The sequence below is a fragment of the Eubalaena glacialis genome, chromosome 17 (assembly GCF_028564815.1).
Source record: "Eubalaena glacialis isolate mEubGla1 chromosome 17, mEubGla1.1.hap2.+ XY, whole genome shotgun sequence".
Lineage (NCBI taxonomy): Eukaryota > Metazoa > Chordata > Mammalia > Artiodactyla > Balaenidae > Eubalaena > Eubalaena glacialis.
In genome coordinates, this window is record NC_083732.1 from 68,560,527 (window position 1) to 68,587,154 (window position 26,628).

Below are 26,628 nucleotides of genomic sequence, written 5' to 3' on the forward strand. Positions count from 1 at the left end.
GATCAATATTTTCTTTTCTCAAGTACTTTTGACTGCTAATATGTAATTGTGTTACGATATTGACCTTTTCTAAAATTTTGTGTACAACTATTTAATTTGGTGCCTAATGATATTAAATAGTTGGATTAACTGGACCTACAGCAAGTTGGATGTAGTGACACAGGAGTTTTAGTGGAATTCGTTTCAAAACATTTGTGCTGGCTTGGCTTTTCAGCAGACTAGTTGCTTCCGTGCCAATCACAACTGAGACTTACAGGGCAAAGTCAAGAACCTGGCATTATTCAGCTCTCTGTAATGTGAACTTTCACTAGCTAAACAGAGGTCTCCTCAAACATGGCCTTGTAAGGATAGCATTTTTCTACTGGTGAAGGAAATGTAGTGGTGGAGGAATCATTCAGAGCCCCAGAGAGGCTTCCAATTTCCTTTGAGTGAATTTAAGCAAGTGGAATCCTGACTACCCCAAGTGGGGGTCAACACTCACTGAAGAGGCTACTGCTTCTAGAAAGAGAAGGGTGATGTGAGGTGAGAGTGGAATTATAATGAAAAAGACAAAGGTTCCAGTGTTCAAATATGAACATTCCCCCTGCCCCCCCCATTTCTCTTTAAATTTTCCACCTATAAACAGGGGCCTTTTGATGTGAAAGTGAACCTGGTTATGTACTTCAAAACCTCTGCAGCTGGTATGCAGGGAAACATTTTTGGTCTCCTCTCAAATGCATCAAACGGGAACTAGGTATAGGCATTGTCAAAAGCTGCAACAGAGTTAGCAGGTAGCTCCCAATGCAAACACATAAATGCGGTTGATTGTGCTAAAAGAAAAAATACTGAAAATACATATAAAGAATTAGAATTGATCTAGGGAATCATATCATCAAGGACCAAGGTGGTACTCAATTCAAATCACATTTTTGGAATTATGCTTGAATAGGGAGTCTATTCAGAGCTTCAAAAGGTGTCTTTATGACATCTGTGCTATTTGAGAGGGAGGCCAGGCTGACCTCTGGAGAGATGGGAGAAGACCAACGTCAGCCTGTGGAATGGAACAGGAGCAACCACCAAGGCGTTTAATGGCCAGTGATTTTTCTTCAAGGCTATGTCACAAAATCAGTTCCCCCACCCTGAGAGAAGTAATGATCTAAATAATAAGAGTCTCATTTTAGAATTTTCTTGGAGTAAAGCATTTGAGTATATTTTCAGAGAAAATGGGGGTCAGTGGTGGTGAATAGATATGGCCACACGAAACAGGTCTGTGTGCTTTGGCATGTCAACCCACCTTAGAATTCCACGTGTAGTAGCTGTGTGTATGCTGATGTGCCAGGGCCACGTGAAAGCAGCCTGTTTATTTCCTTTGATCCAAATGATTGAAATTTAAAAGGCTATAAACAATGCAGAAGGCAACCAGCAGGGTCTTCGGTGCCTTAAAGATTTCAGGTGTTACTATCTCCTACATTGGCTTAATTTAACAGTCTCCTTGTTTATGTCAGACGGCTGTTTCTATCACTGCACTTCAGGCAAAAAGGCCTGGGTTTAAGAGCCTTTCTAAGGCTTCTGTAAATGTTTGAGGTTTGGAAAACAACAACAACAAAACAAGCAATGAAACAATGAAACCCCTGAACCATTGGCTCCCAAATATGAAAAGGATATTGTATAATCAGAATTAATGTGTAAGTATCTGTGACAATGTCAACCAGTCACCTGCAATTCAATGCAAGTCATATGGTTACCTTGAAATTTTATGAGGTGTATGTTGTTGGTGCCTTCGAGTGCTTGACGTAATTGCGGAAGGAGGCTCTGAAGTAAGAATGCTTGGAGCTCTGCAAGGTTTTAAGACAGCCCTACGTGGAATGGAAGCTTCAGATTTCCAAGGCCTTCTATACCCCTTTTCTGCTGTGCTGTGGAAGTAATTTCTCAGTCAGTGCTGCTGAACAGGAGGTCTAAAACTAGCCCCATACTCAACGGCACTTCTCCTCTATATTTGTCACGGGCCAATTTTCACTCTAAAAATGTTAGATCGTAGTGCTTGCCCCACTTGCCCAGAATTTTCCCTGCAGGGCCAAGATGATAGGCAGAAGAAAACCAGAATACCATCCTCCTAGCCATCCTCCCAAATGAGAATCTCCAGGGAAGGCTCTATTTTGTTCTTTTTATTGAGGGCTGGTGTAACCTCCTTGTGCACTTGGCTAAGTTTTCCTCAAGCTTCCCACAGGTGGTGCGCCTTCAAAAGAAGGCTCCCTGTCTCCTTACTGGAGTTATGTCACCAGAGCAAAATAATGGAAACGCAGCTCCCTGACCTTGAAGCTGTGCTGTGGAGCCAGGAATCATCCACACTGATAAAGCAGAATTCATAAGATAGCTCTCTGGCTACAGGATTAGATGTACATCTAAGGAGACCAAGGGGCAGGACCCACTTGTCTTTGAAACCGAGTCCCCAGCTGCGCCCTGAGCAGCTGCATCTCCTGGGCTGTCCTCCCTCACGATCTCATGCCCCTTGTTTTGATTAGTGGCACTGACCGGCCACCCCCTGGAGATGAGAATCCCTGTCGCAGCGTTGTCTGGGCACCAAGCTTTCCCCAAGATCAAACTTAAGAAGGAATTCTCAGTCAGTCCTGGGGAAAAAGGTGATCATTATGTTTTGCTGTTTGAGTTCTTTATAGAATACTTGAAATCTACCCAAGGAACTATGTGAAAAGAAGAAAGAGATGAAAAGAAAAAAGAATACAAAACAACGCAAGAAAGTAAAGTGGAAGGGGTTGTGGGAGAGGTGAATAAAAACAGCCTTTAAGGCAGAAAGGAACTGATGTCATTTTCAAAGGTGAGGTTTTTAAAAAGAGATGACAGCAGCTTTAGGTCTAGTTGTCAAGTAACAAAATTACTCTAAAGAACGTAGAGGAAAATATCACAAAGAATGAAGCTGCTGATGAACTGGAAGAGGAAGTTTTGAGAAAACGAAAGTGCTAAGGGGGTCTTGAAAACTTTTCTTCTGTGAGACTTTTACTGTTCCTATCCAAAATCAATTATGTGACATTTGCAGACAAAGAAAGCACTTGCAAGTAACAAGGGGGTACATCCATTAGAGGTTTTAATGCTCCGTTTATATTCTCACATCAGGTTGATAATTCCTTTTCCCCTTGAAGTTTAAAAATGAGGCAGAATTCCCTCAGAATGAAGGACTATTAGCCTTTGGGCAACTGAGAAGTGACCCTGGAGGGGACCCGGGTTATTTCCCCGTAATCGGGAGGTGGAATCGACGCTGCGGTTACACACCTCGCAGAGCCTGAGCAGGGAACTGAAGACGCCATTACCCACAAGAAAGCTGATAGGGTCTCTGTCCCCCTAGGTATGTCTTAAAACTACTCAAGTGATTTGATTTTTACCCTAGCAGAACCACCGATGATCTGAGTATTTAATTCACTTCTGGAGCTGGAACAAACTTATCCCCTTGGCAACCCAGAGAGTCTAATAATTATTCGTTTCTGTTCCTTCCCAAGACTGCCTTTCCTGTGCAAGTGAGGGCACCAGCCTTTTAATAAAAAGATTCAGCACAGGTTCAAGTAAAAGGAAAAATAAATGCATCAACAGTTTATAGCCCTTAGACATCAAAGCATTTATCCCTTACCTCCCCATCTCCTGCTTCCTACTAAACAAAACTCACTACAGCCATCTCTGAGGTTCTGGGAATAAAATGTCCTACACACATCTTGGCAAGAAGGTTCAGCACAGCAGGAAATAACCATGGGTCATTGTGGGTCAACATAGAACAAAGAATCCCAAGGCTGTGAAGGAAACTGTTTCTCCATTTTGTTGGTTTAGCTCATGACTGCTCAGATTTTATGCCACCACGTTTCCAAAACTATGCCTCCAGATGATTTCAAACAGAGGTCGACAGTTTGGAAAACAGTAGTTCATATGCAAATATGTGGTACGTGCCAGGAATTAAGGCATTTTTAGAGAAGCCATCTTCAGTGGGGCTCTTTCATTGTCTCCATCTTTGCCCTTTCCTATCTCCATCTTTACCCATCATCTTTAAATAATTGCCCAGCACACTTTTGACTCAAAAAAAAAAAAAAAAAAAAAGCTAGGAAACTCTACTTATTTAATGGTTTGTAACATATTTTGCAAAAGCAAAGTCAGTAAGGATGAACCACCACCATTTAATGAACATCTATCTGCACCACAAAGCATGTCCAGTTTTCCAAGGGTGTTAACAGTTGTTCTCAGAATGTCCCTGGCTAAACCAACTCATTCCCGGATAGTATCTCAGCACCTGGCAGTAGTTCTTTCGAATTCATCAGGCCTGATTTTGTGTCCCTGGGGCTAGTTATAGAATTGGGGCTTCAGAGAATCCAGCATGATGATGAATTGCTGTTTCTGCATAAAGGATGGGAATATAGGTGACCAGGGTGGCTATCAGGCAACTGAAAGCTGCTTTGGGTAGCTCCTACCAGCTAAATCTGGGTGCTGGGAGGGTTGGCTGTACATGATGGGCGCAAATACATGGCCTGACGCTGTCCACTGCCTCTTTCTCTGCCGTCCACTTCCTCAGGCAAGGGAACTGTGCATGTCCATTTCCCCACGTTGCTCTGGCAGGGGATGAATGCTGTCTGAATTCAGTTTTCATTGTGGAAAAGGTGGGGTGGGGATAGTGTTTGGGAGGAGGAGATATCATAAGGGCAGGGAGAGTCTACCTTGTACACTGTTGTTGCCCCAGCTCGATGCTTGGCACATAGCAGATGCTCAATAAACACTTGCTGAATAAAGAAGGGAAGAAACGAAAGATTGGAGGGAGCTCTGGAATTGGAATTGAACCTCAGGAGATGGGCAGTGGAGACTGAGGTGCCCAGGGGTGTTGGCAGCCAGGGTTTGACTTCCTAATTCTAGATTTGTAAAGAATTACGGTCTGCTGGGGGCCTGATGGTGCCTATGCCGACCCATCAGAGGTCCAGATTTGGTGGCCACTGGAGCTTCTCTGAGTTCCCTCTTGGAAGCCCCCTTCTTTGGCACTACAGCCCACAGGCTTGTGGTGAGTCATCCTGCTGGGTGACTCACCCGAATCACATTTGGATCTCTTTCCTTCCCCGTCAAGTTTCCAAATCTCAGGTGGGGTAGTTTTCTAATGGGCTGTGCATTTCCTGATACCCCCAGGGGAGGCAAGGTGTGGGGAGAACAGACGATGAGCGTGTGTCTGGTGACCCTCTGAACTGCCAAGCTTGCTTGTGCTGGCAGGCTCCCAGGGTTGTTACATGTATTGAAAGAAAAGTCTCCGATGTCTGCCGGTCTCAGGCTGGGACTGTGGGCACACAGAACGTACTTGGCTGAGTTTTTGATTCAGTCATCTTTACATTTTCAGGAAAAAAAAAATGCTAAAGCATGATGTAGGGTCAATCAATATGGACATTTCTCTAAAGACAAGCAATAACTGGGTTGACTGGTTTCCCAGGACTGTGCTTTGCTGTAAAACATAGTACAAAAAAATTAGTTATGGGTATAATCCCAGAAAGGATTAAAAAGGACTAGGAGGTTCTCTTCTGAGGAAGAAACCTAGTGTGGGGTTGGAACCTCTTGCTTCTCTAGACATGCAGGGGGTCACTTGCTGTTTTTTCTCTTCAAAGAATTGTGATCAGAACTTGACCTAGAGAGGTTTCCAAAGTGTTAAAGGCAGACCACACCCTGGGAAACTGCATTCTGCTGTCTTTACCATCAATGCACCTAGGCTAAGATTAAAATATGGCCACACCCCCATTTTGGTTTTTTGGAAAGAACTCTTCTATAGAATGAGAGATTACATACATTGGCCAAATAGAAGCCTCCTGTGTTTGAGTGTGTGTATGTGCTCGTGGTAAGTCGTGCCCAGGTAAGAGGAAACTAGAGCTAAATGATCACCATTCCCCAGGCCCACCATTACCTCCCTTTGCTGCTGTAAGAAATCCAGTTGTTCAGTAAAGTGTCAAGAGGTTAAGTCTAACAGTACTGTGGCCGTATTTACCAATTTACCACAAACGACGGAGTATATGCTAGGAGTGGAGCCTCATCTTGGACAGTCGGAGCCAGAAATAGGACAAGATTTATAAGAAAGAAGAAAAGACTTGTTTTCTCACATGTACTGAACGTGCTGATTCGTTTCGGTATAGGGGGTTCTCACGTAAAGTGCTTAAGAGTTGGAAAGAATACCTTTAGAGGTCATAACTAACACAATCGAGACATGTTTACATTCCTACCAGGGCATAATATTGTGAACACTTCCACTGAGATTGCAGACCTGCCGTAATTTTTTTTCTAACGCATCATGCCGTCTGCACACATAATAAAATAATCCAGTAGTTGCCATGCTAAAACAGGACTTCTAGTGAAGGGCACAGTCAGCTCCCCAAAGGGAGCTTGAGTTATGCACAGTGATGAAAACCGGAAGCAGTTTTCCAGCTAATGGTCTGCCAATGACCACTTGGAGCAAGTTGGCACTGTATATTATGTACCTCATTTAAAAATCCACAGCAAACTAAGATTTTCCAAAGCCCATAATCTTGACTGAATGGGTGGTTTTTCAGTTAATCTGGTTAATCTGTCAATGCTCCAAGGATATCTTCTGGCAGTGCCATGAGTTAGTCTTTCTGTGAGGAACAGGCCATGTTCATATCGACTGGCAGGACAGCAGCTTGGAAGGCTAACCGCGTTTATGGAGAACCCTCAGTTGAGGCTGCAAGAGGAAAAAGAAGAAAACATGATGAGCTATTTCTCTATATTCCCATATACTGGTATGTAGCAATAATCCAATTCAAACAAACCTTAACATCCTTAGGTCAAAGAGAAGGCGCTATTGGAGGTAACGGTGACTCAACTTCAAGATGAACTTATGGTGGCTTGTATTCTTGGAACGTCCTTCCTTTTTTTTTTTTTTTTTTTTTTGCAGAGCGTGGAAGGTATCCATCTCAGGGATAGGAGAAGTTGCACGAAAGGAAGGGGAAAACTGGATTCCTGGAACTGGCATTCAGCCCTATGACAGGGCTGTGGTTTGGGAAACCATGTCATACATTATGGGGTTTCGTGCATTTACTTGATCTGGAACAAGATCAGACTGGGAATGGTGTGGAAGCATTTTGGGGTGAGGGTATAGTGGGGGGGTTTCATTCTTCATTAAGAAGCTTTCCCAGGATAAAACCTAGAAAAACATATTGGAAGCAGTATGGGTGGAGGTCCTGAGTTTGCTAGTTGAAAAGTCAGGTTGGCTGAGCAGGTTAGTGACTAGGTAGAGAAAGTCATTAAAATCTGAGCAGATTGAACTACTTGAATGGCAACCCTGCTTCTGACCTTGGGAATGCTGGTACAGATATATTTGTCTAATTTTTCCAACTTTATTTTCTAATTTCCTTTTATTTTATCTCAGTATTCCCTACAGATGCTTATACACAGGTCCTCATTAATTAGTTAATAAAAGAGCACAATTGAATATTTTGCTCAGAAAGATTATCAATATGAGCTTTATTTAATACACAGAACTATTGGGCAATGGAGAGAAAGCAAGAGTTCTTGATGTTAAAAAAAAAAAACAAAAAACTTACCTAGGTTTTAAAACTGGTTTTTTAAAACATGAGAGAATGTACAATTTATAAGCAAATGTTTCATTAAACTTACTATTTTTGAGACAATACAAAAGCAAAAGTAAGGTACTATTTAAGTACATTCAATATACAATAATATACACTACTGATAAGGTTGTAATGAAAGTAGAATACTAATATATGGCTGATAGCATTGTAAACTGGAAAAATAATGTCTATTTATTTAAAAACTATTAAAAATTCACATTCATTGACTCAGTGTTCCCTTTCTTAGAGTGCATCCTAAAGAAATATTCTAAAAAAATGAAAGAAGCTATACGCACAAATATGCAACCCAGAGGTTATTTATAATAGCGGAAAAATTAGAAGACAACCAGTTTCCTACTGTTGAAAACTTAGGTTAAGTAAATTATGGTGCATTAACAAGATGGATGATTACATGGCCATTAAAGTAATAATTATGATGATTATGTAGCAACATGGTGAACAGTTATGATATACTACAATACAAAACTTACACATATGTATAGCAAAGAAATGTAAGGGAAAGGTGAAGGCTTTAGGATTTTTATTATTGTTGTCATAATGTTTTACACACGAACAACAAAAGTTAGGTTCACAAGGGTGCAGCTTTGACCCATAAGCATTGACTAACTAAAGCATCCAGTTATTTTCATTCACTAATAGTACTAAGAAAATAAATATTTATAATTTCATTAAGAAATAACAGTCCAGTATTATTAAAGGGGATTAGAAACTGACACAAGTAAAAATCTTTTATCCAAGCCAACCTGTAAAAGCGAAGTACAGCTGGAATAACAGATTTCTAGGAATCTGATACCGTATACTATTACCCAGACTTTTGCTAAAATCAGCTCTGGAAAATGTGTGAAAAGAATTAGTAAGAACAACCTACATTTAAAAAGTAAAATTGAAAAGTGAATAATGATAATAAAGAGTAAACACCAATTAATTACTCTACTTTGGATCCTGAGTCAGGAGTTGATAACTAGGTTTATCACAGCTGCTATTTCTCCAAATAACCATGTCTTCCACATGAGCCTCTAAGGCTGATGGAAAGCAGATGTGTCTAACTTTAGCATACAATAAGATTTATAGCCATGGACATGAGCTGAGCCTATTAGACCTTAAAGGTCTTTCACCTGTGGCTCCCCAGTACTGTTCTTGGGATAGGTAGAATATCCCCATTTTGTGGATGAGGAAATTGAGGCCCAGGAGTATTATTTGCCCAAGGTCACACTGCTAGTGAAGGTAAAATCTGTACTCAGACCTAGGTCTGTCCCATTCTAGTGACATATAGGAGTGACAGGGACAAATATATCAAGTATTCAGAGTATTTCCCACTCTTCCATCTTCTAACTAGGATTTTGTGGTTATCCACAAGCCCCATCAGCAAAACAAAGGGCCCTAATGGGCAGGGAAAAAAACTGGTGGCTAAATTAATTTATATTAGAAAGATGGAGATATTAGAAAGAACAGAGATACTCCTATAAGACTTGAATACACACAGGAGTAGAGGCCACAGAGAGACAAACTGGGGGTTTGTAGAGTGACATAGGAGATTTGGGGTGATGGCTGCCACATGTGTGGGCCCTTTGGAAGAGGGATGCCCAAAGAGAAGAGTGTGGATGGCATAATACTACCTTGACCCATCTTTCCATGGAATCAGTATTCATTGCTCTTTGATGCTTTTGCAGTTATTTATGTTTCCTTTGAATGTGTCACCAGGTTGAGTTGGGCTTTATGTGGGAGCAAGAGGCCCCTGTTTACTCAGGTTGTATGTGCAGGGATGTGCCTAGTATAAGGCTTGGACCATTGTCTTTCTGTCACGTGTATAGTGATGGCTCTGCCGTCATCGCTTGGCTAGAGATTTTTGTTATGTGTAACAGGAATCAAGCCTTCAGGTATGTAAAAGCTACATGAGGTCAAAATGTAAAATGGCAGTTTGTGTTAGATGGCTCTGGCTCTTTATAGTTTTGTTTTGTTTTTAGAATTGAGGTATAGTTGATTTACAATACTGTGTTAATTTCAGGTGTACAGCATAGTGATTCAGTTTTTTTTTTTTTGCAGATTATATTCCATTATAGGTTACTACAAAATATTGAGTATAATACCCTGGTTCTATATAGTAAATCCTCATTGCTTACTTATTTTATGTATAGTAGTTTGTATCTGTTAATTCCATATTCCTGACTTGTCCCTTCCCCCCACTTCTCTCCCCTCCGGTAACCATAAATTTGTTTCCTACGTCTGTGAATCTGTTTGTTTTGTATATACATTCACTTGTATTATTTCTTAGATTTCACATATAAGTGATATCATATAGTATTTGTCTTTGTCTTGTTTCACTAAACATTATATTCTCTGGGTCCATCCATGTTGCTGCAAATGGCAATATTTCATTCTTTTTCATGGCTGAGTAATATTACATTGTACATATATACCACATCTTCTTAAACCAACTGTCTGTTGAAGGGCACTTGGGTTGCTTTCCAAGTCTTGGCTATTATAAATAGTGCTGCTATGAACATTGGGGTGCATATATCTTTTTTTTTTTTTTTTTTTTTTTTTTTATGAATATAACGCTGTTTTTTTTATTAAAGTATAGTTGATTTACAATATTTTATTAGTTTCAGGTGTACAACATAGTGATTCAATATTTTTACAGATTATACTCCATTTAAAGTTATTATAAAATATTGGCTAGATTCCCTGTGTGTACATCTTTGTATCTTATTTATTTTATACATAGTAGTTTGTACCTCTTAATCCCCTACCCCTAAATTGCCCCTCTCCGCTTCCCTCTCCCCACTGGTAACACTAGTTTGTACTCTATATCTATGAGTTTGTTTCTGTTTTGTTATATTCATTCATTTGTTTCATTTTTTAGATTCCACATATAAGCGATAACATAGAGTATTTGTTTTTTTTTTTTTTTTTTTTAAACATCTTTATTGAAGTATAATTGCTTTACAATGGTGTGCTAGCTTCTGCTTTACAACAAAGTGAATCAGTTACACATATACATATGTTGCCATATCTCTTCCCTCTTGCATCTCCCTCCCTCCCACCCTCCCTATCCCACCCCTCTAGGTGGTCACAAAGCACCGAGCTGATCTCCCTGTGCTATGCGGCTGCTTCCCACTAGTTATCTATTTTACATTTGGTAGTGTATATATGTCCATGACACTCTCTCACCCTGTCACATCTCACCCCTCCCCCTCCCCATATCCTCAAGTCCATTCTCTAGTAGGTCTGTGTCTTTATTCCTGTCTTGCCACTACGTTCTTCATGACCTTTTTTTTTTTTCTTAGATTCCATATATATGTGTTAGCATACTGTATTTGTTTTTCTCTTTCTGACTTACTTCACTCTGTATGACAGACTCTAACTCCATCCACCTCATTACAAACACCTCCATTTCATTTCTTTTTATGGCTGAGTAATATTCCATTGTATATATGTGCCACATCTTCTTTATCCATTCATCCGATGATGGACACCTAGGTTGCTTCCATGTCCTGGCTATTGTAAACAGAGCTGCAATGAATATTTTGGTACATGACTCTTTCTGAATTATGGTTTTCTCAGGGTATATGCCCAGTAGTGGGATTGCTGGGTCATATGGTAGTTCTATTTTTAGTTTTTTAAGGAACCTCCATACTGTTCTCCATAGTGGCTGTATCAATTTACATTCCCACCAACAGTGCAAGAGTGTTCCCTTTTCTCCACACCCTCTCCAGCATTTATTGTTTCTAGATTTTTTGATGATGGCCATTCTGACCGGTGTGAGATGATACCTCATTGTAGTTTTGATTTGCATTTCTCTAATGATTAATGATGTTGAGCATTCTTTCATGTGTCTGTTGGCAATCTGTATATCTTCTTTGGAGAAATGTCTATTTAGGTCTTCTGCCCATTTTTGGATTGGGTTGTTTGTTTTTTTGTTATTGAGCTGCATGAGCTGCTTGTAAATCTTGGAGATTAATCCTTTGTCCGTTGCTTCATTTGCAAATATTTTCTCCCATTCTGAGGGTTGTCTTTTGGTCTTGTTTATGGTTTCCTTTGCTGTGCAAAAGCTTTTAAGTTTCATTAGGTCCCATTTGTTTATTTGTGTTTTTATTTCCATTTCTCTAGGACCTGGGTCAAAAAGGATCTTGCTGTGACTTATGTCACACAGTGTTCTGCCTATGTTTTCCTCTAAGAGTTTGATAGTGTCTGGCCTTACACTTAGGTCTTTAATCCATTTTGAGTTTATTTTTGTGTATGGTGTTAGGGAGTGTTCTAATTTCATACTTTTACATGTACCTGTCCAATTTTCCCAGCACCACTTATTGAAGAGGCTGTCTTTTCTCCACTGTATATGCTTGCCTCCTTTATCAAAGATAAGGTGACCATATGTGCGTGGGCTTATCTCTGGGCTTTCTATCCTGTTCCATTGATCTATATTTCTGTTTTTGTGCCAGTACCAAACTGTCTTGATCACTGTAGCTTTGTAATATAGTCTGAAGTCAGGGAGCCTGATTCCTCCAGCTCCATTTTTCGTTCTCAAGATTGCTTTGGCTATTCGGGGTCTTTTGTGTTTCCATACAAATTGTGAAATTTTTTGTTCTAGTTCTGTGAAAAATGCCAGTGGTAGTTTGATAGGGATTGCATTGAATCTGTAGATTGCTTTGGGTAGCAGAGTCATTTTCACAATGTTTATTCTTCCAATCCAAGAACATGGTATATCTCTCCATCTATTTGTATCATCTTTAATTTCTTTCATCAGTGTCCTATAATTTTCTGCATACAGGTCTTTTGTCTCCCTAGGTAGGTTTATTCCTAGGTATTTTATTCTTTTTGTTGCAATGGTAAACGGGAGTGTTTTCTTAATTTCACTTTCAGATTTTTCATCATTAGTATACAGGAATGCAAGAGATTTCTGTGCATTAATTTTGTATCCTGCTACTTTACCAAATTCATTGATTAGCTCTAGTAGTTTTCTGGTAGCATCTTTTGGATTCTCTATGTATAGTATCATGTCATCTGCAAACAGTGACAGCTTTACTTCTTCTTTTCCGATTTGGATTCCTTTTATTTCTTTTTCGTCTCTGATTGCTGTGGCTAACACTTCCAAAACTATGTTGAATAATAGTGGTGAGAGTGGGCAACCTTGTCTTATTCCTGATCTTAGTGGAAATGGTTTCAGTTTTTCACCATTGAGGACAATGTTGGCTGTGGGTTTGTCATATACGGCCTTTATTATGTTGAGGAAAGTTCCCTCTATGCCTACTTTCTGCAGGACTTTTATCATAAATGGGTGTTGAATTTTGTCGAAAGCTTTCTCTGCATCTATTGAGATGATCATATGGTTTTTCTCCTTCAATTTGTTAATATGATGTATCACGTTGATTGATTTGCGTATATTGAAGAATCCTTGCATTCCTGGAATAAACCCCACTTGATCATGGTGTATGATCCTTTTAATGTGCTGTTGGATTCTGTTTGCTAGTATTTTGTTGAGGATTTTTGCATCTATGTTCATCAGTGATATTGGCCTGTAGTTTTCTTTCTTTGTGACATCTTTGCCTGGTTTTGGTATCAGGGTGATGGTGGCCTCGTAGAATGAGTTGGGGAGTGTTCCTCCCTCTGCAATATTTTGGAAGAGTTTGAGAAGGATAGGTGTTAGCTCTTCTCTAAATGTTTGATAGAATTCGCCTGTGAAGCCATCTGGTCCTGGGCTTTTGTGTGTTGGAAGATTTTTAATCACAGTTTCAATTTCAGTGCTTGTGATTGGTCTGTTCATATTTTCTATTTCTTCCTGGTTCAGTCTCGGCAGGTTGTGCATTTCTAAGAATCTGTCCATTTCTTCCAGGTTGTCCATTTTATTAGCATAGAGTTGCTTGTAGTAATCTCTTATGATCGTTTGTATTTCTGCAGTGTCAGTGGTTACTTCTCCTTTTTCATTTCTAATTCTATTAATTTGAGTCTTCTCCTTTTTTCTCTTGATGAGTCTGGCTAATGGTTTATCAATTTTGTTTATCTTCTCAAAGAACCAGCTTTTAGTTTCATTGATTTTTGCTATTGTTTCCTTCATTTCTTTTTCATTTATTTCTGATCTGATCTTTATGATTTCTTTCCTTCTGCTAGCTTTGGGGTTTTTTTGTTCTTCTTTCTCTAATTGCTTTAGGTGCAAGGTTAGGTTGTTTATTCGAGATGTTTCCTGTTTCTTGATGTAGGCTTGTATTGCTATAAACTTCCCTCTTAGAACTGCTTTTGCTGCATCCCATAGGTTTTGGATCGTCGTGTCTCCATTGTCATTTGTTTCTAGGTATTTTTTGATTTCCCCTTTGATTTCTTCAGTGATCATTTCGTTATTAAGTAGTGTATTGTGTAGCCTCCATGTGTTTGTATTTTTTACAGATCTTTTCCTGTAATTGATATCTAGTCTCATAGCGTTGTGGTCGGAAAAGATACTTGATACGATTTCAATTTTTTTAAATTTACCAAGGCTTGATTTGTGACCCAAGATATGATCTATCCTGGAGAATGTTCCATGAGCACTTGAGAAAAATGTGTATTCTGTTGTTTTTGGGTGGAATGTCCTATAAATATCGATTAAGTCCATCTTGTTTAATGTATCATTTAAAGCTTGTGTTTCCTTATTTATTTTCATTTTGGATGATCTGTCCATTGGTGAAAGTGGGGTGTTAAAGTCCCCTACTATGATTGTGTTACTGTCGATTTCCCCTTTTATGGCTGTTAGTATTTGCCTTATGTATTGAGGTGCTCCTATGTTGGGTGCATAAATATTTACAATTGTTATACCTTCCTCTTGGATCGATCCCTTGATCATTATATAGTGTCCTTCTTTGTCTCTTGTAATAGTCTTTATTTTAAAGTCTATTTTGTCTGATATGAGAATTGCTACTCCAGCTTTCTTTTGATTTCCATTTGCATGGAATATCTTTTTCCATCCCCTCACTTTCAGTCTGTATGTGTCTCTAGGTCTGAAGTGGGTCTCTTGTAGACAGCATATATATGGGTCTTGTTTTTGTATCCATTCAGCCAGTCTGTGTCTTTTGGTGGGAGCATTTAATCCATTTACATTTAAGGTAATTATCGATATGTATGTTCCTATTCCCATTTTCTTAAATGTTTTGGGTTTGTTATTGTAGGTGTTTTCCTTCTCTTGTGTTTCTTGCCTAGAGAAGTTCCTTTAGCATTTGTTGTAAAGCTGGTTTGGTGGTGCTGAACTCTCTCAGCTTTTGCTTGTCTGTAAAGGTTTTAATTTCTCCATCAAATCTGAATGAGATCCTTGCTGGGTAGAGTAATCTTGGTTGTAGGTTTTTCTCCTTCATCACTTTAAGTATATCCTGCCACTCCCTTCTGGCTTGCAGCGTTTCTGCTGAAAGATCAGCTGTTAACCTTATGGGGATGCCCTTGTGTGTTATCTGTTGTTTTTCCCTTGCTGCTTTTAATATGTTTTCTTTATATTTAATTTTTGATAGTTTGATTAATATGTGTCTTGGTGTGTTTCTCCTTGGATTTATCCTGTATGGGACTCTCTGTGCTTCCAGGACTTGATTAACTATTTCCTTTCCCATATTAGGGAAGTTTTCAACTATAATCTCTTCAAATATTTTCTCAGTCCCTTTCTTTTTCTCTTCTTCTTCTGGGACCCCTATAATTCGAATGTTGGTGCGTTTAATGTTGTCCCAGAGGTCTCTGAGACTGTCCTCAGTTCTTTTCATTCTTTTTTCTTTATTCTGGTCTGCAGTAGTTATTTCCACCATTTTATCTTCCAGGTCACTTATCCGTTCTTCTGCCTCAGTTATTCTGCTATTGATCCCATCTAGAGTATTTTTAATTTCATTTATTGTGCTTGTCATCGTTTCTTGGTTCCTCTTTAGTTCTTCTACGTCCTTGTTAAATGTTTCTTGCATTTTGTCTATTCTATTTCCAAGACTTTGGATCATCCTTACTATCATTATTCTGAATTCTTTTTCAGGTAGACTACCTATTTCCTCTTCATTTGTTAGGTCTGGTGTGTTTTGACCCTGCTCCTTCATCTGCTGTGTGTTTTTCTGTCTTCTCATTTTGCTTATCTTACTGTGTTTGGGGTCTCCTTTTCACAGGCTGCAGGTTCGTAGTTCCCGTTGTTTTTGGTATCTGTCCCCAGTGGCTAAGGTTGGTTCAGTGGGTTGTGTAGGTTTCCTGGTGGAGGGAACTAGTGCCTGTGTTCTGGTGGATGAGGCTGGATGTTGTCTTTCTGGTGGGTTCGTCCACGTCTGGTGGTGTGTTTTGGGGTGTCTGTGGCCTTATTATGATTTTAGGCAGCCTCTCTGTTAATGGATGGGGCTGTGTTCCTCTCTTGCTAGTTGTTTGGCATAGGGTGTCCAGCACTGTAGCTTGCTGGTCATTGAGTGAAGCTGGGTCTTGATGTTGAGATGGAGATCTGTGAGAGATTTTCGCCGTTTGGTATTACGTGGAGCTGGGAGGTCTCTTGTGGACCAGTGTCCTGAAGTTGGCTCTCCCACCTCAGAGGCACAGCCCTGATGCCTGGCTGGAGCACCAAGAGCCTTTCATCCACACGGCTCAGAATAAAAGGGAGAAAAAATGGAAAGAAAGAAAAAAAGAGGATAAAATAAAATAAAATAAAGCAATTATAATAAAAAATAAGAAAAAAAATTATTAAGAGTAAATTTATTAAGAAAAAAAAATTTTTTTAATTTTTAAAAATAGATTTATTAATTTTTTATACTAAAAATAAGAAAAAAATTATTTAGAAAAAATTTATTAAGAAAAAAAATTTTTTAATTTTTTAAAATAAAAAACATGAAAAAACTTATTAAAAATTTTTTTAAAAATAGAAAATAAGGAAAAAATTATTAAGAAAACATTTATTAGGGAAAAAAAAATTTTTTAAGCCAAAAAAAAAAAAAAAAAAAAACGGACGGACCTAACCCTAGGACTAACGGTGAGAGCAAAGCTATACAGACAAAATCTCACCCAGAAGCATACACATCTACACTCACAAAAAAAAGGAAAAGGGGAAAAGTTAATATATCCTGCTCCCAAAGTCCATCTCCTAAATTTAGGATGATTCGTTGTCTATTCAGGTATTCAACAGATGCAGGCACATCAAGTTGTTTGTGGAGCTTTAATCCGATGCTTCTGAGGCTGCTGGGAGAGATTTCCCTTTCTCTTCTTTGTTCGTACAGCTCCCGGGGTTCAGCTTTGGATTTGGACCCGCCTCTGCATGTAGGTCCCCTGAGGGCGTCTGTTCCCCGCCCAGACAGAACGGGGTTAAAGGAGCAGCTGATTCGGGGGCTCTGGCCCAGTCAGGCCGGGGGGAGGGAGCGGTACGGAGGAGGCGGGGCGAGCCTGCGGCGGCAGAAGCCGGCCTGGCGTTGCAGCAGCCTGAGGTGCGCCGTGCGCTCTCCCGGGGAAGTTGTCCCCGGATTACGGGAGCCTGGCCGTGGCGGGCTGCACAGGCTCCCGGGAGGGGCGGTGTGGAGAATGACCTGTGCTTGCCCACAGGCTGTTTGGTGGCGGTAGCAGCAGCCTTAGCGTCTCATGCCCGTCTCTGGGGTCCGCGCTGATAGCCGCGGCTCGCGCCCGTCTCTGGAGTTCGTTTAAGTGGCGCTCTGAATCCCCTCTCCTTGCACGCCGCGAAACAAAGAGGCAAGAAAAAGTCTCCCGCCTCTTCGGCAGCTGCAGACTTTTTCTCGTGCACCCTCCCGGCTAGTTGTGGTGCGCTAGACCCTTCAGGCTGTGTTCACGCAGCCAACCCCAGTCCTCTCCCTGGGATCCGACCGAAGCCCGCGCCTCAGCTCCCAGCCCCCGCCCGCCCCGGCGGGTGAGCAGACAAGCCTCTCGGGCTGGTGAGTGCTGCTCGGCGCCGAGCCTCTGTGCAGGAATCTCTCCGTTTTTCCCTCTGCGTCCCTGTTGCTGTGGGATCCGCGCTGATAGCCGCGGCTCGCGCCCGTCTCTGGAGCTCGTTTAGGCGGCGCTCTGAATCCCCTCTCCTTGCGCGCCGCGAAACAAAGAGGCAAGAAAAATTCTCTTGCCTCTTTGGCAGCTGCAGTCTTTTTCCCGGACTCTCTCCCGGCTAGCACCGAAGCCCGAGCCCCAGCTCCCAGGCCCCGCCCGCCCCGGCGGCTGAGCAGACAAGCCTCTCGGGCTGGTGAGTGCTGGTCGGCACCGCTCCTCTGTGCGGGAATCTCCGCTTTGCCCTCCGCACCACTGTGGCTGCGCTCTCCTCCGTGGCTCCGAAGCTTCCCCCCTCTGCTACCCGCAGTCTCTGCCCACGAAGGGGCTTCCTAGTGTGTGGAAACCTTTCCTCCTTCACAGCTCCCTCCCACTGGTGCAGGTCCCATCCCTATTCTTTTGTCTCTGTTATTTCTTTTTTCTTTTGCCCTACCCAAGTACGTGGGGATTTTCTTGCCTTTTGGGAGGTCTGACGTCTTCTGCCAGCGTTCAGTGGGTGTTCTGTAGGAGCAGTTCCACGTGTAGATGTATTTCTCATGTATCTGTGGGGAGGAAGGTGATCTCCGCGTCTTACTCTTCCGCCATCTTGCCCCTCCCTCCTATATCTTTTTGAATTAGAGTTTTCTTTTTTTCTGGATATATACCCAGGAGTGGGATTGCTGGATCATATGGTAGCCCTCTTTTAATTTTGTTTAAAGGAACCTCCATGTTCTTTTCCATAGTGGCTGCACCAATTTACATTTCCACCAACAGTGTAAGAGGGTTCCCTTTTCTCCACACCCTCTCCAGCATTTACTATTTATAGACTTTTTGATGATAGCCATTCTGACAAATGGGAGGTGATACTTCATTGTAGTTTTGCATTTCTCTAATAATTAGCAATGTTGAGCATCTTTTCATGTGCCTGTTGGCCATCTGTATGAATTTTTTAGAGAAATGTTTATTTAGCCCTTCTGTCCGTTTTTTGATTGGGTTTTTTTTTTTTTTTTGATATTGAGTTGTATGAGCTGTTTGTATATTTTGGATGTTAACCCCTGTTGGTTGCATCATTTGCAAATATTTTCTGCCATTCCATAGATTGTCTTTTGGTTTTGTTGATGGTTTCCTTTGCTGTGCAAAAGCTTTTAAGTTTGACAAGCTCCCATTTGTTTACTTCTGCTTTTATTTCTTTTGCCTTGGGAGACTGATCTAAGAAAATATTGCTACGATTTATGTCAAAGAATCTTTCACCTATGTTCTCTTCTAGGAGTTTTATGGTGTCATGTCTTACATTTAGGTCTTTAACTCAGTTTGAGTTTATTTCTGTATATGGTGTGAGGGAATGTTCTAATTTCATTTTTTTACACGCAGCTGTCCAGCTTTCCCAACACCACTTGTTAAAGAGACTCTCTTTTCTCCATTGTATATTCTTGCCTCCTCTATTGAAGATTAATTGACTGTATGTGCATGGGTTTATTTCTGGGCTCTCTATTCTGTTCTGTTGATCTATGTTTTTGTGTCAATGCCATGCTGCTTTGATTACTGTAGCTCTGTAGTATACAGTAAGCCTGTATACTGAAGCCTGAAAGGGTTATACCTCCAGCTTTGTTCTTTTTTGTCAGGATTGCTTTAGCAATTCTAGGTCTTTTGTGGTTCCATATAAATTTTAGGATTATCTGTTCTAGTTCTGTGAAAAATGGGGTGTTTTGATAGAATTTGCATTAAATTTGTAGATTGCTTTGGGTAGTATGGCCATTTTAACAATATTAATTCTTCTAATCCAAGAGCATGGATATCTTTCCACTTCTTTGTATCATCTACAATTTCCTTCATCAATATTTTATAGTTTTCACCATATAGGTCTTTTGCCTCCTTGGTTAAGTTTATTCCTAGGTATTTTGTTCTTTTTGATGTGATTTTAAATGGGGTTAGTTTTTACTTTCTCTGGTATTTCATTATTAGTGTATAGAAACGCAGCATTTTTGTACATTAATCTAGTATCCCAATACCTTGCTGAAATCATTTATTAGTTCTAGTAGTTTTTGTGTGGAGACTTTAGGGTTCTCTGTTTAGAGTATCAAGTCATCTGCAAATAGTGAGAGTTTAACCTCTTCCCTTATAATCTGGATACCTTTTCTTTCTTTCCTTCTTTCCTTCCTCCCTTCTTCCCTTCCTTCCTTCCTTCTTTCTTTCTTTCTTGTCTGACTGCTGTGCCTATGATTTCCAACATTATGTTAAATAGAAATGGCAAGAGTGGGCATTCTTGTCTTGTTGCTGAATTTAGCAGGAAGTCTTTCAGGTGTTCACTGTTAGGTATTATGCTGGCCATGGGTTTGCTGTAAATGGTAGATGGCTCTGGCCCTTTAAAGGGTGAAAAGTGTGATCTTTGAGATGGTACAATTTTTGGGTTCCATCCTCTGGGCTTCACCATCCCAGACTCCCTCTAGCTCCTCATATGTACTAGGTTATTTGCAGTCTTTGCTCAACCTTTCCTCCTGCCTAGGATGCCTTCTTTGTACATCCTGGAACACTAGTGAACACCTACTCCTCTGTTTTTCAAGATTACTTCAAGCATCACATTCTTTTTTTTTTTTTTTTAAACATCTTCATTGGAGTATAATTGCTTTACAATGTTGTGTTAGTTTCTGCTTTATAACAAAGTGAATCAGTTATATATATATACATATGTTCCCATATCTCTTCCCTCTTGCATCTCCCTTCCTCCCACCCTCCCTATCCCACCCCTCTAGGTGGTCACAAAGCACCGAGCTGATCTCCCTGAAGCATCACATTCTTTATGAAGCCTTCTCTCTCTCTCTCGAAACAGCTGACAGCTTACCCTTGGATGCCAGCAAGGCATCGTAAATGTTTACCACCAAACCCACCATGAACACTTTATTTTAATGTATCCATCTCTCCTAAATTTTTTGAGGGTGGTACCATGTCTTATTGTTGTATGTCTTCCCAATGCAAAGTGCAGTGCCATGTATACAGAAAGTGCTTAGTAAATAGTTGTGAAATAATGAAGAAAGCAGTGATGCTGGAGGAGAGATTTTTCTCTTTTTCAGGGCTTAATTCAATACCTAATTTTAGTTGAGATTTAATCCTGTAGTCAGGTCTGCATATAGAGAGAGGACTGCTCCTCTTTCTTTCTCTACATCTAAGGACTACTCAAGGGACATGTGCATCCTGGAACTGGCCGTGTATGGATTTGCAACTAACAAACAGTAAAAAAAAAAAAAAAGCTCTTTCTCAAATCTTTTTTCAACATTACTAGTTTAGGCATTCTGGGAACCAATCACCTCTTTAGTCTAACAGCATCAGGGTCCAGGATGAGTAGGGCAACATTAGGGTCCAGTGATTAAAGATTGTGGGTTCTGGAATCAGGTGGATCTGGTAGATATCCCAGGCTCACCACTTACCAGCTACATGTTGTTGAAAACATGAATTTCTTCAAACCTCAACATCTTCACCTTTAAAATGGCGATAATAATCCCCACCTCACTTGGTTGCTGTAATGATGAAATAGGCTCATAGAAAAAATACTTTGCATGGTGTTTGGCAGATAGTCAATATCTGCTAAGTGATGGCTTCTTATTTTTATTACTGCCCAAACGTCCCAAAATTCCCTAGAGGAACTAGAGATACAAAGAGGTCAATGTACTAATGCCACAGCTGGAGGCCAGGAAGCAGAAACAACACAGCCCCGAGGCCAAGCCTTTGCCCCCTCCAGCGATGCATAACACTCCTCTTGCCCGCCAAGGCCACAGTCAAGGCACGCTGGCTTCCACTCTCACCCAGATTAGTGCAGACGCCAACAGACAGTTCCGTGATAAAAAGAGTTCACACCAGACACTTCAAAGGCAGGAAGAAGCTGGCCCGGGAGGCAAAGGCCAGCTTGGTGGAGGATTCAAGAACAGACCTGGGACTGAGAGTGTCCAGTGCCACCTCCCTTCACTCCAGTCGCAAGGGTGTGTTTGGGAAAGAAGAAAATATAGTGTGTGCAGGCAGCCCCGCCCCTCCGGGGTTAAGAGAAGAAAGAAGACCTCATCTCTTAAGAGGGTTGTTTAGTGTCTTCCATTCCAACAGAAGGGCCATATCTTCTGTCTGAAAGTGTCTTTCACGTGACTTGTGGTTGAGGACTTCAGGGTAGGCCTGAATGCACTCTGACAATTCATAGCAGGGGTGAGATGCACATTCCAAAGGAGTGAGACCCACAGTCACCTCCACATAACAGTCAATAAGAAACAGAATTAACGTTTATTGAGCAGCTAGGATGGCCAACTAAGGTTCTACAGGCAGTCACTCACTGAGTCCTGACTGCCATCTTTGAGGCCTGAATTGCATTATCCTCATAACACACCTGGAAAAAATGAGGCCAAGTTCATTGAATTGTCACAGCCATCCTGCTGGAATGCCCAGAGCTGAGACTGGTACACAGATCTGTTCTCACCACGGTGCTTTCCTGACTCAATAGGAAACGTGTTAGGAAAGCAAGTTCCTAAACTCCAACAGGAATGTGGGAGACAAAGCAAGTAGCTGTGTTTGCATAAAAGAATGCTCATCAAGTGTGAACCTATATACAAAGTGCCCTAAGTAAGAAGTTTGACCTAGAGAAAGCTAGTACATTTCTATCTAACAGTCTAAAAGCTGTTCTATGTTTAGAGCAGTGGTTCTCAACTGGGTGCAATTTTGCCCCCATCTGGCAATGTCAGGAGACATTTCTGGTTGTCACAGCTCGGGGGTACTACTACCGGCATCTAGTGGGTAGAGGCCAGGGACCCTGCTAAACATCCTGGAATGCATAGAGACAGACCCGCACTTCAAAGAATTAACCAGCTCAAATGTCAATAGTGCTGAGGTTGGTTTAGAGGGTAGAGGTCCTTGCTGATCTTCTATTCCTGGTTGTGAGCCAAATATATCACTCCCAAAATAGGCCAAGATAAAAACCAACTTAAGTGTGCCTCTTGTGTATACAGGAAATAAGGCTAATTTCAAACCTCTCTCCCCTCTTCATCATTTGCTCATTTTATTTGATTTTATATTCAATGTAATCAAAACCTCTAATACTAAATCATTTCTAACTTTTAGAACCCTCACAGGCATACCATTATACGAATCACGATGGGATGATTTAAACAGGTATGCTCAATTAATTAATCAGTATGTATGGAAGAAGTTAGGAGACAAAAGAAGGACAAAGGAGGATTTATGTGGCGATAAAACTCAACTCTGCTAACCAGCCCTTCGGTGGGAGAAGTCACAGTGTTCTCAGTTGCACTGGTTTCATTTCTGCCACTACCGGCCCTCTTGATAGTTTGGCGGGGGCAGGGGGTGGGTGTGGGTGGTTGGGTGGTTGTTTGCCTCCTAAGAATGTGATTAAGAAATCAACGCTACCCTTGACTGCATGAAGATGGAAGTCAGAATCTCAGGCAAGATGGGTATCAGGGTGGCAGAGGACTTGGGTTAAGGGCAATAAAACAGATGACGCATACAAAGTAGTCTGTAACGTCTCATAACCCTTAGTAAACTGGAAACCACAATGACTCTGTGATGGCTGATTTTATGTGTCAAAGTGACTGGGCCATGGGGTGGCCAGATAGTTGATTAAACATTATTCTGGGTGTGTCGGGGAGGGTGTTTCTGGATGAGATGAACATTTGAATCAGTAGACTGAGTAAAGCAGACTGTCCTCCCTAATGTGGGTGGGCCCCATCCAGTCAGTTGAAGGCCTGAGTTGAATAAAGCCTGAGTAAGGGAGAATTCACTCTCTATGCCTGTCTTTGAGTTGGGACATCAGTCTTCTCCTGCCTTTGGACTCGGATCTGGACTTGAACTGGAATTTATACTATTAGCTCCTCTGGGTCTCCAGCTTGCTGACTACAGATCTTCGGCCTTCTCAGCCTCCAAAACTGTATGAGTCGTTCCTTATAATTATCTATCTATCTATCTATCTATCTATCTATATCTATCTATCTATCTATCATCTCTCTATCTATCTATCATCTCTCTCTAGATAGATAGATCTAGAGATAGATATATAGATACATCTCCCATTGGAGACCAGTATCTCCTATTGGTTCTGTTTCTCTGGATAACACCAACTAACTCAGTCTATAGACCACAATGACCCTAACAATAAGCACTATTACTAACCAAGTACTCTGTGCTGAGCATCATGCTCAGAGCCTGTCCATTTTGCAGCAACCCAAGGACGTAGATCCCGCGACCTCACTCTACAGGTGAAGAAAGTCAGGCTCGGGGAGATAAAGGACCTTAGACAGGCTGCAGCCTTCAGGCCAGGCTGTGACCCTCAATCTGGTTATGACATGTCAGTTGATTGATTGATTCCACAAGTGCTAAGAAGACACAGGAGGTCCCAAGGTCCCATGGGAAGATTTTCAGGCAATCATTTATACCCAGGTTGGGTAGGAAGGCTTTGGCCTCCATCTCCCACCCTCTCGGCCCTGCATTTTATTGTTTCAGTTAGAATGTAATGGGCTTCTGACACTATAAGTGGAGTATTTCTGGAGCTGGCTTTGCTGTCCTGATCGGCTTGGGTTGCTGCCTCTCTCTAGGGGGTTTGTGGGTTCGTGAGATGAGTGAAACTGGACACACACACACACACACACACACACTGAGAGACAGAGAAAGAATGCACTTGTGTGCAAGCTGCCCCTCTCCTTTCCTCAGCCCTAGGGAAAAAAAAAAACAAAAACCCATGGACACTGTATTCGTCCCCTTCCTGTTCTACTACAAATAAAACTGCTAGTCTACAGTCTACACTATGAGGCTCAAAAACCTCTCAGAAATCGACTCTGGTTCCTGTGGGTTAAGTTGAGTCTCTGGATTCCAGAGTTTTAAGAACTTGGTCATTTCGGTCTGAGGTTCTCAAAATTGACTGCATCAGACTCATCTCAAGGAGTTTCTTAAAATTTTTATTTTGCCCTGCCTCTCTCCATTTCCACTGATTCAGAGTGTCCAGGGGGAGGTCTAGAAATCTCTGTGTTTAAGAAGTGGCTCGGTGATTCTCACGAAGCCAGCTTGGCACAAATATGTGGGCGCACCTACATCTTTTCCCCAGGACTTAAATAGTAGTTATCTGTCCTTCAGACAGAGAAAAGTGTGCAGACTGCGGGGGAAATTTGCTTTATAGTCTTGTTCACTTCATGAAATAAAATACCAAGAGTCCTGGATATGATATAGTGCAGTGATCCAAATATTGGGTTTTAGAGTGAGGCCGACAGGAGTGGCAAGACCCGAGCAAGCCATCCAACCCATTCAAAGCCCCGGGTCCATCATCCCAATATTGTTTAGTTTCTATAGGCTGATTCATGCATCAATTAATCAAAGAGGCAAGCAATATCTATTCCATTGAGCATTTACTAAGATGCTCCCCATTGCCTTGGGGGCTGCAAGGCTTGGAGAGTTTCATATCTGTCTCATTGTACTTATCATACTGTATTAGAATCACCTGATGATGCGTCTGTCTATAGACTAACGCTCCTCCAACTTTGCTGTGCTTGGAAATTCCCTGGAAAGCATGGTAAAGCCCAGATTTGGAGCTCCATTCTTTACAATGGAAAGAATCTGATTCAGTAGGTCTGGAGTGGGTCTGGTCTGAAGTAAATTTGCATTTCTTTTTTTTTTTTTTTTAAGAATGCTTTATTATGTTTTTTATTGAGGTGAAATTAACATTAAATTAAACATTTTCATTTATTTTTTGTTTGTTTTTTAAATTTTATTTTTTTTATACAGTAGGTTCTTATTAGTTATCTATTTTATACACATTAGTGTATATATGTCAATCCCAATCTCCCAATTCATTCCCCTCCCCCCGCTCCACCGCTTTACCCCCCTGGTGTCCATACGTTTGTCCTCTACATCTGTGTCTCTATTTCTGCCTTGCAAACCGGTTCATCTGTACCATGTAAATTTGCATTTCTAACAAGCTTGCAGGGGACACCCATGTCGCTAGTCTGAGGACCACTCTTTAAGCATCACTGCTCCTAACCCCAAGCTTCTTCAGGCAAAGAGTATGGCTTATTCTTCTCTTTCTGCACTTGCGTGGTAAAATGCCTAGAATAGCAAAGGGGTTCTTGACATCTTTGTTGAATGAATGAATGAATGTATGACAAACCTACATGCATGAGGTTAGCAGTTTATCTTAAAGTAAGGGCAGAATTTCTTTGGGGGCCACAGTACTGTTCTCGAATGAGAATGGATTTAGGAATTTCAGTGTATGCAAGCATCTGAACTCTATAAATTCTCTGTGATAATTCAAGACACCTATTGACCTCAGTCTCAGAGCATGATTTCCCCCAGGAAAATGGCAAAACCTCACCCAGCTTTAGGGTCAACTTGAACTAGAAGCCTGCTGACAACAGTGGCTGCCACCTTGCACCACATGAATATGAGATGATGCATTTCTGGGAGAAAGTATCGCAGGCCAGATGCTCTCAGCAGGGATGCGTTTGTATAGCCTATTAGTCAGAGGTAACCCCAGTGATTCCATTCTCTGCACTAGACAGAGGCAGGCTTCTCAAGTTATTAAATTCTAATAGCCACTCTAAAGGCTCACAGAGCCTTCCAGAAGACAACTCTGTCCAACGGCACAAATGACAATGAATCTCATGAGAGGGCATGAAAACCTTGAAGCTTAATTCAAGTTGCCACTGAAATTCCCCTCCATCTCCACAGTGTCAGACCGGCTGGCAGACTGTATTCTGAGGAATGGTTTCCTAATTCTTCTCACTGCTTCTGTACCCCACCTGACTCAATTACAAAGCATGGCACCTTTCATGTTTGTCGACTGAATGAATAAATCAAGTTCCTTTTCCTTTTTTTTTTTTAAAGCTCACCTATACCCCACTTTGTCTTTCTATTTAATCTTACTTTTATCTCAAGGGCCTCTCTGTTGACCAATGCAATAGCTTCTCCACTAGAAAAATGTTCTCTAAGATTCACTTCTTTAGAAAAAGTATGTTCAAAAAAATTTTCCAGATCCTGCAGCTTTTCCAAGAAAAAGACAAAAGCCCACTTTTTAAGGCATATACAAGATATACTTAGTGTTTCTCCTTTTGCATGCCGAGTCTCAAGG

The 26,628-nt window shown here is 41.1% G+C and overlaps 1 protein-coding gene across 1 annotated transcript in view; it reads right to left on the reverse strand.

The window, feature by feature from the left end:
• Nucleotides 1-3,552: 3,552 nt before the first annotated feature.
• SAMD12 (sterile alpha motif domain containing 12) overlaps nucleotides 3,553-26,628 on the reverse strand; it is a 442,714-nt gene continuing 419,638 nt past the window's right edge. The window contains exon 5 of the mRNA XM_061171424.1: nucleotides 3,553-6,691. Coding sequence (XP_061027407.1) covers nucleotides 6,669-6,691 — 23 coding nt within the window. The 3' untranslated portion in view covers nucleotides 3,553-6,668. The remainder of the gene's footprint in view (nucleotides 6,692-26,628) is intronic.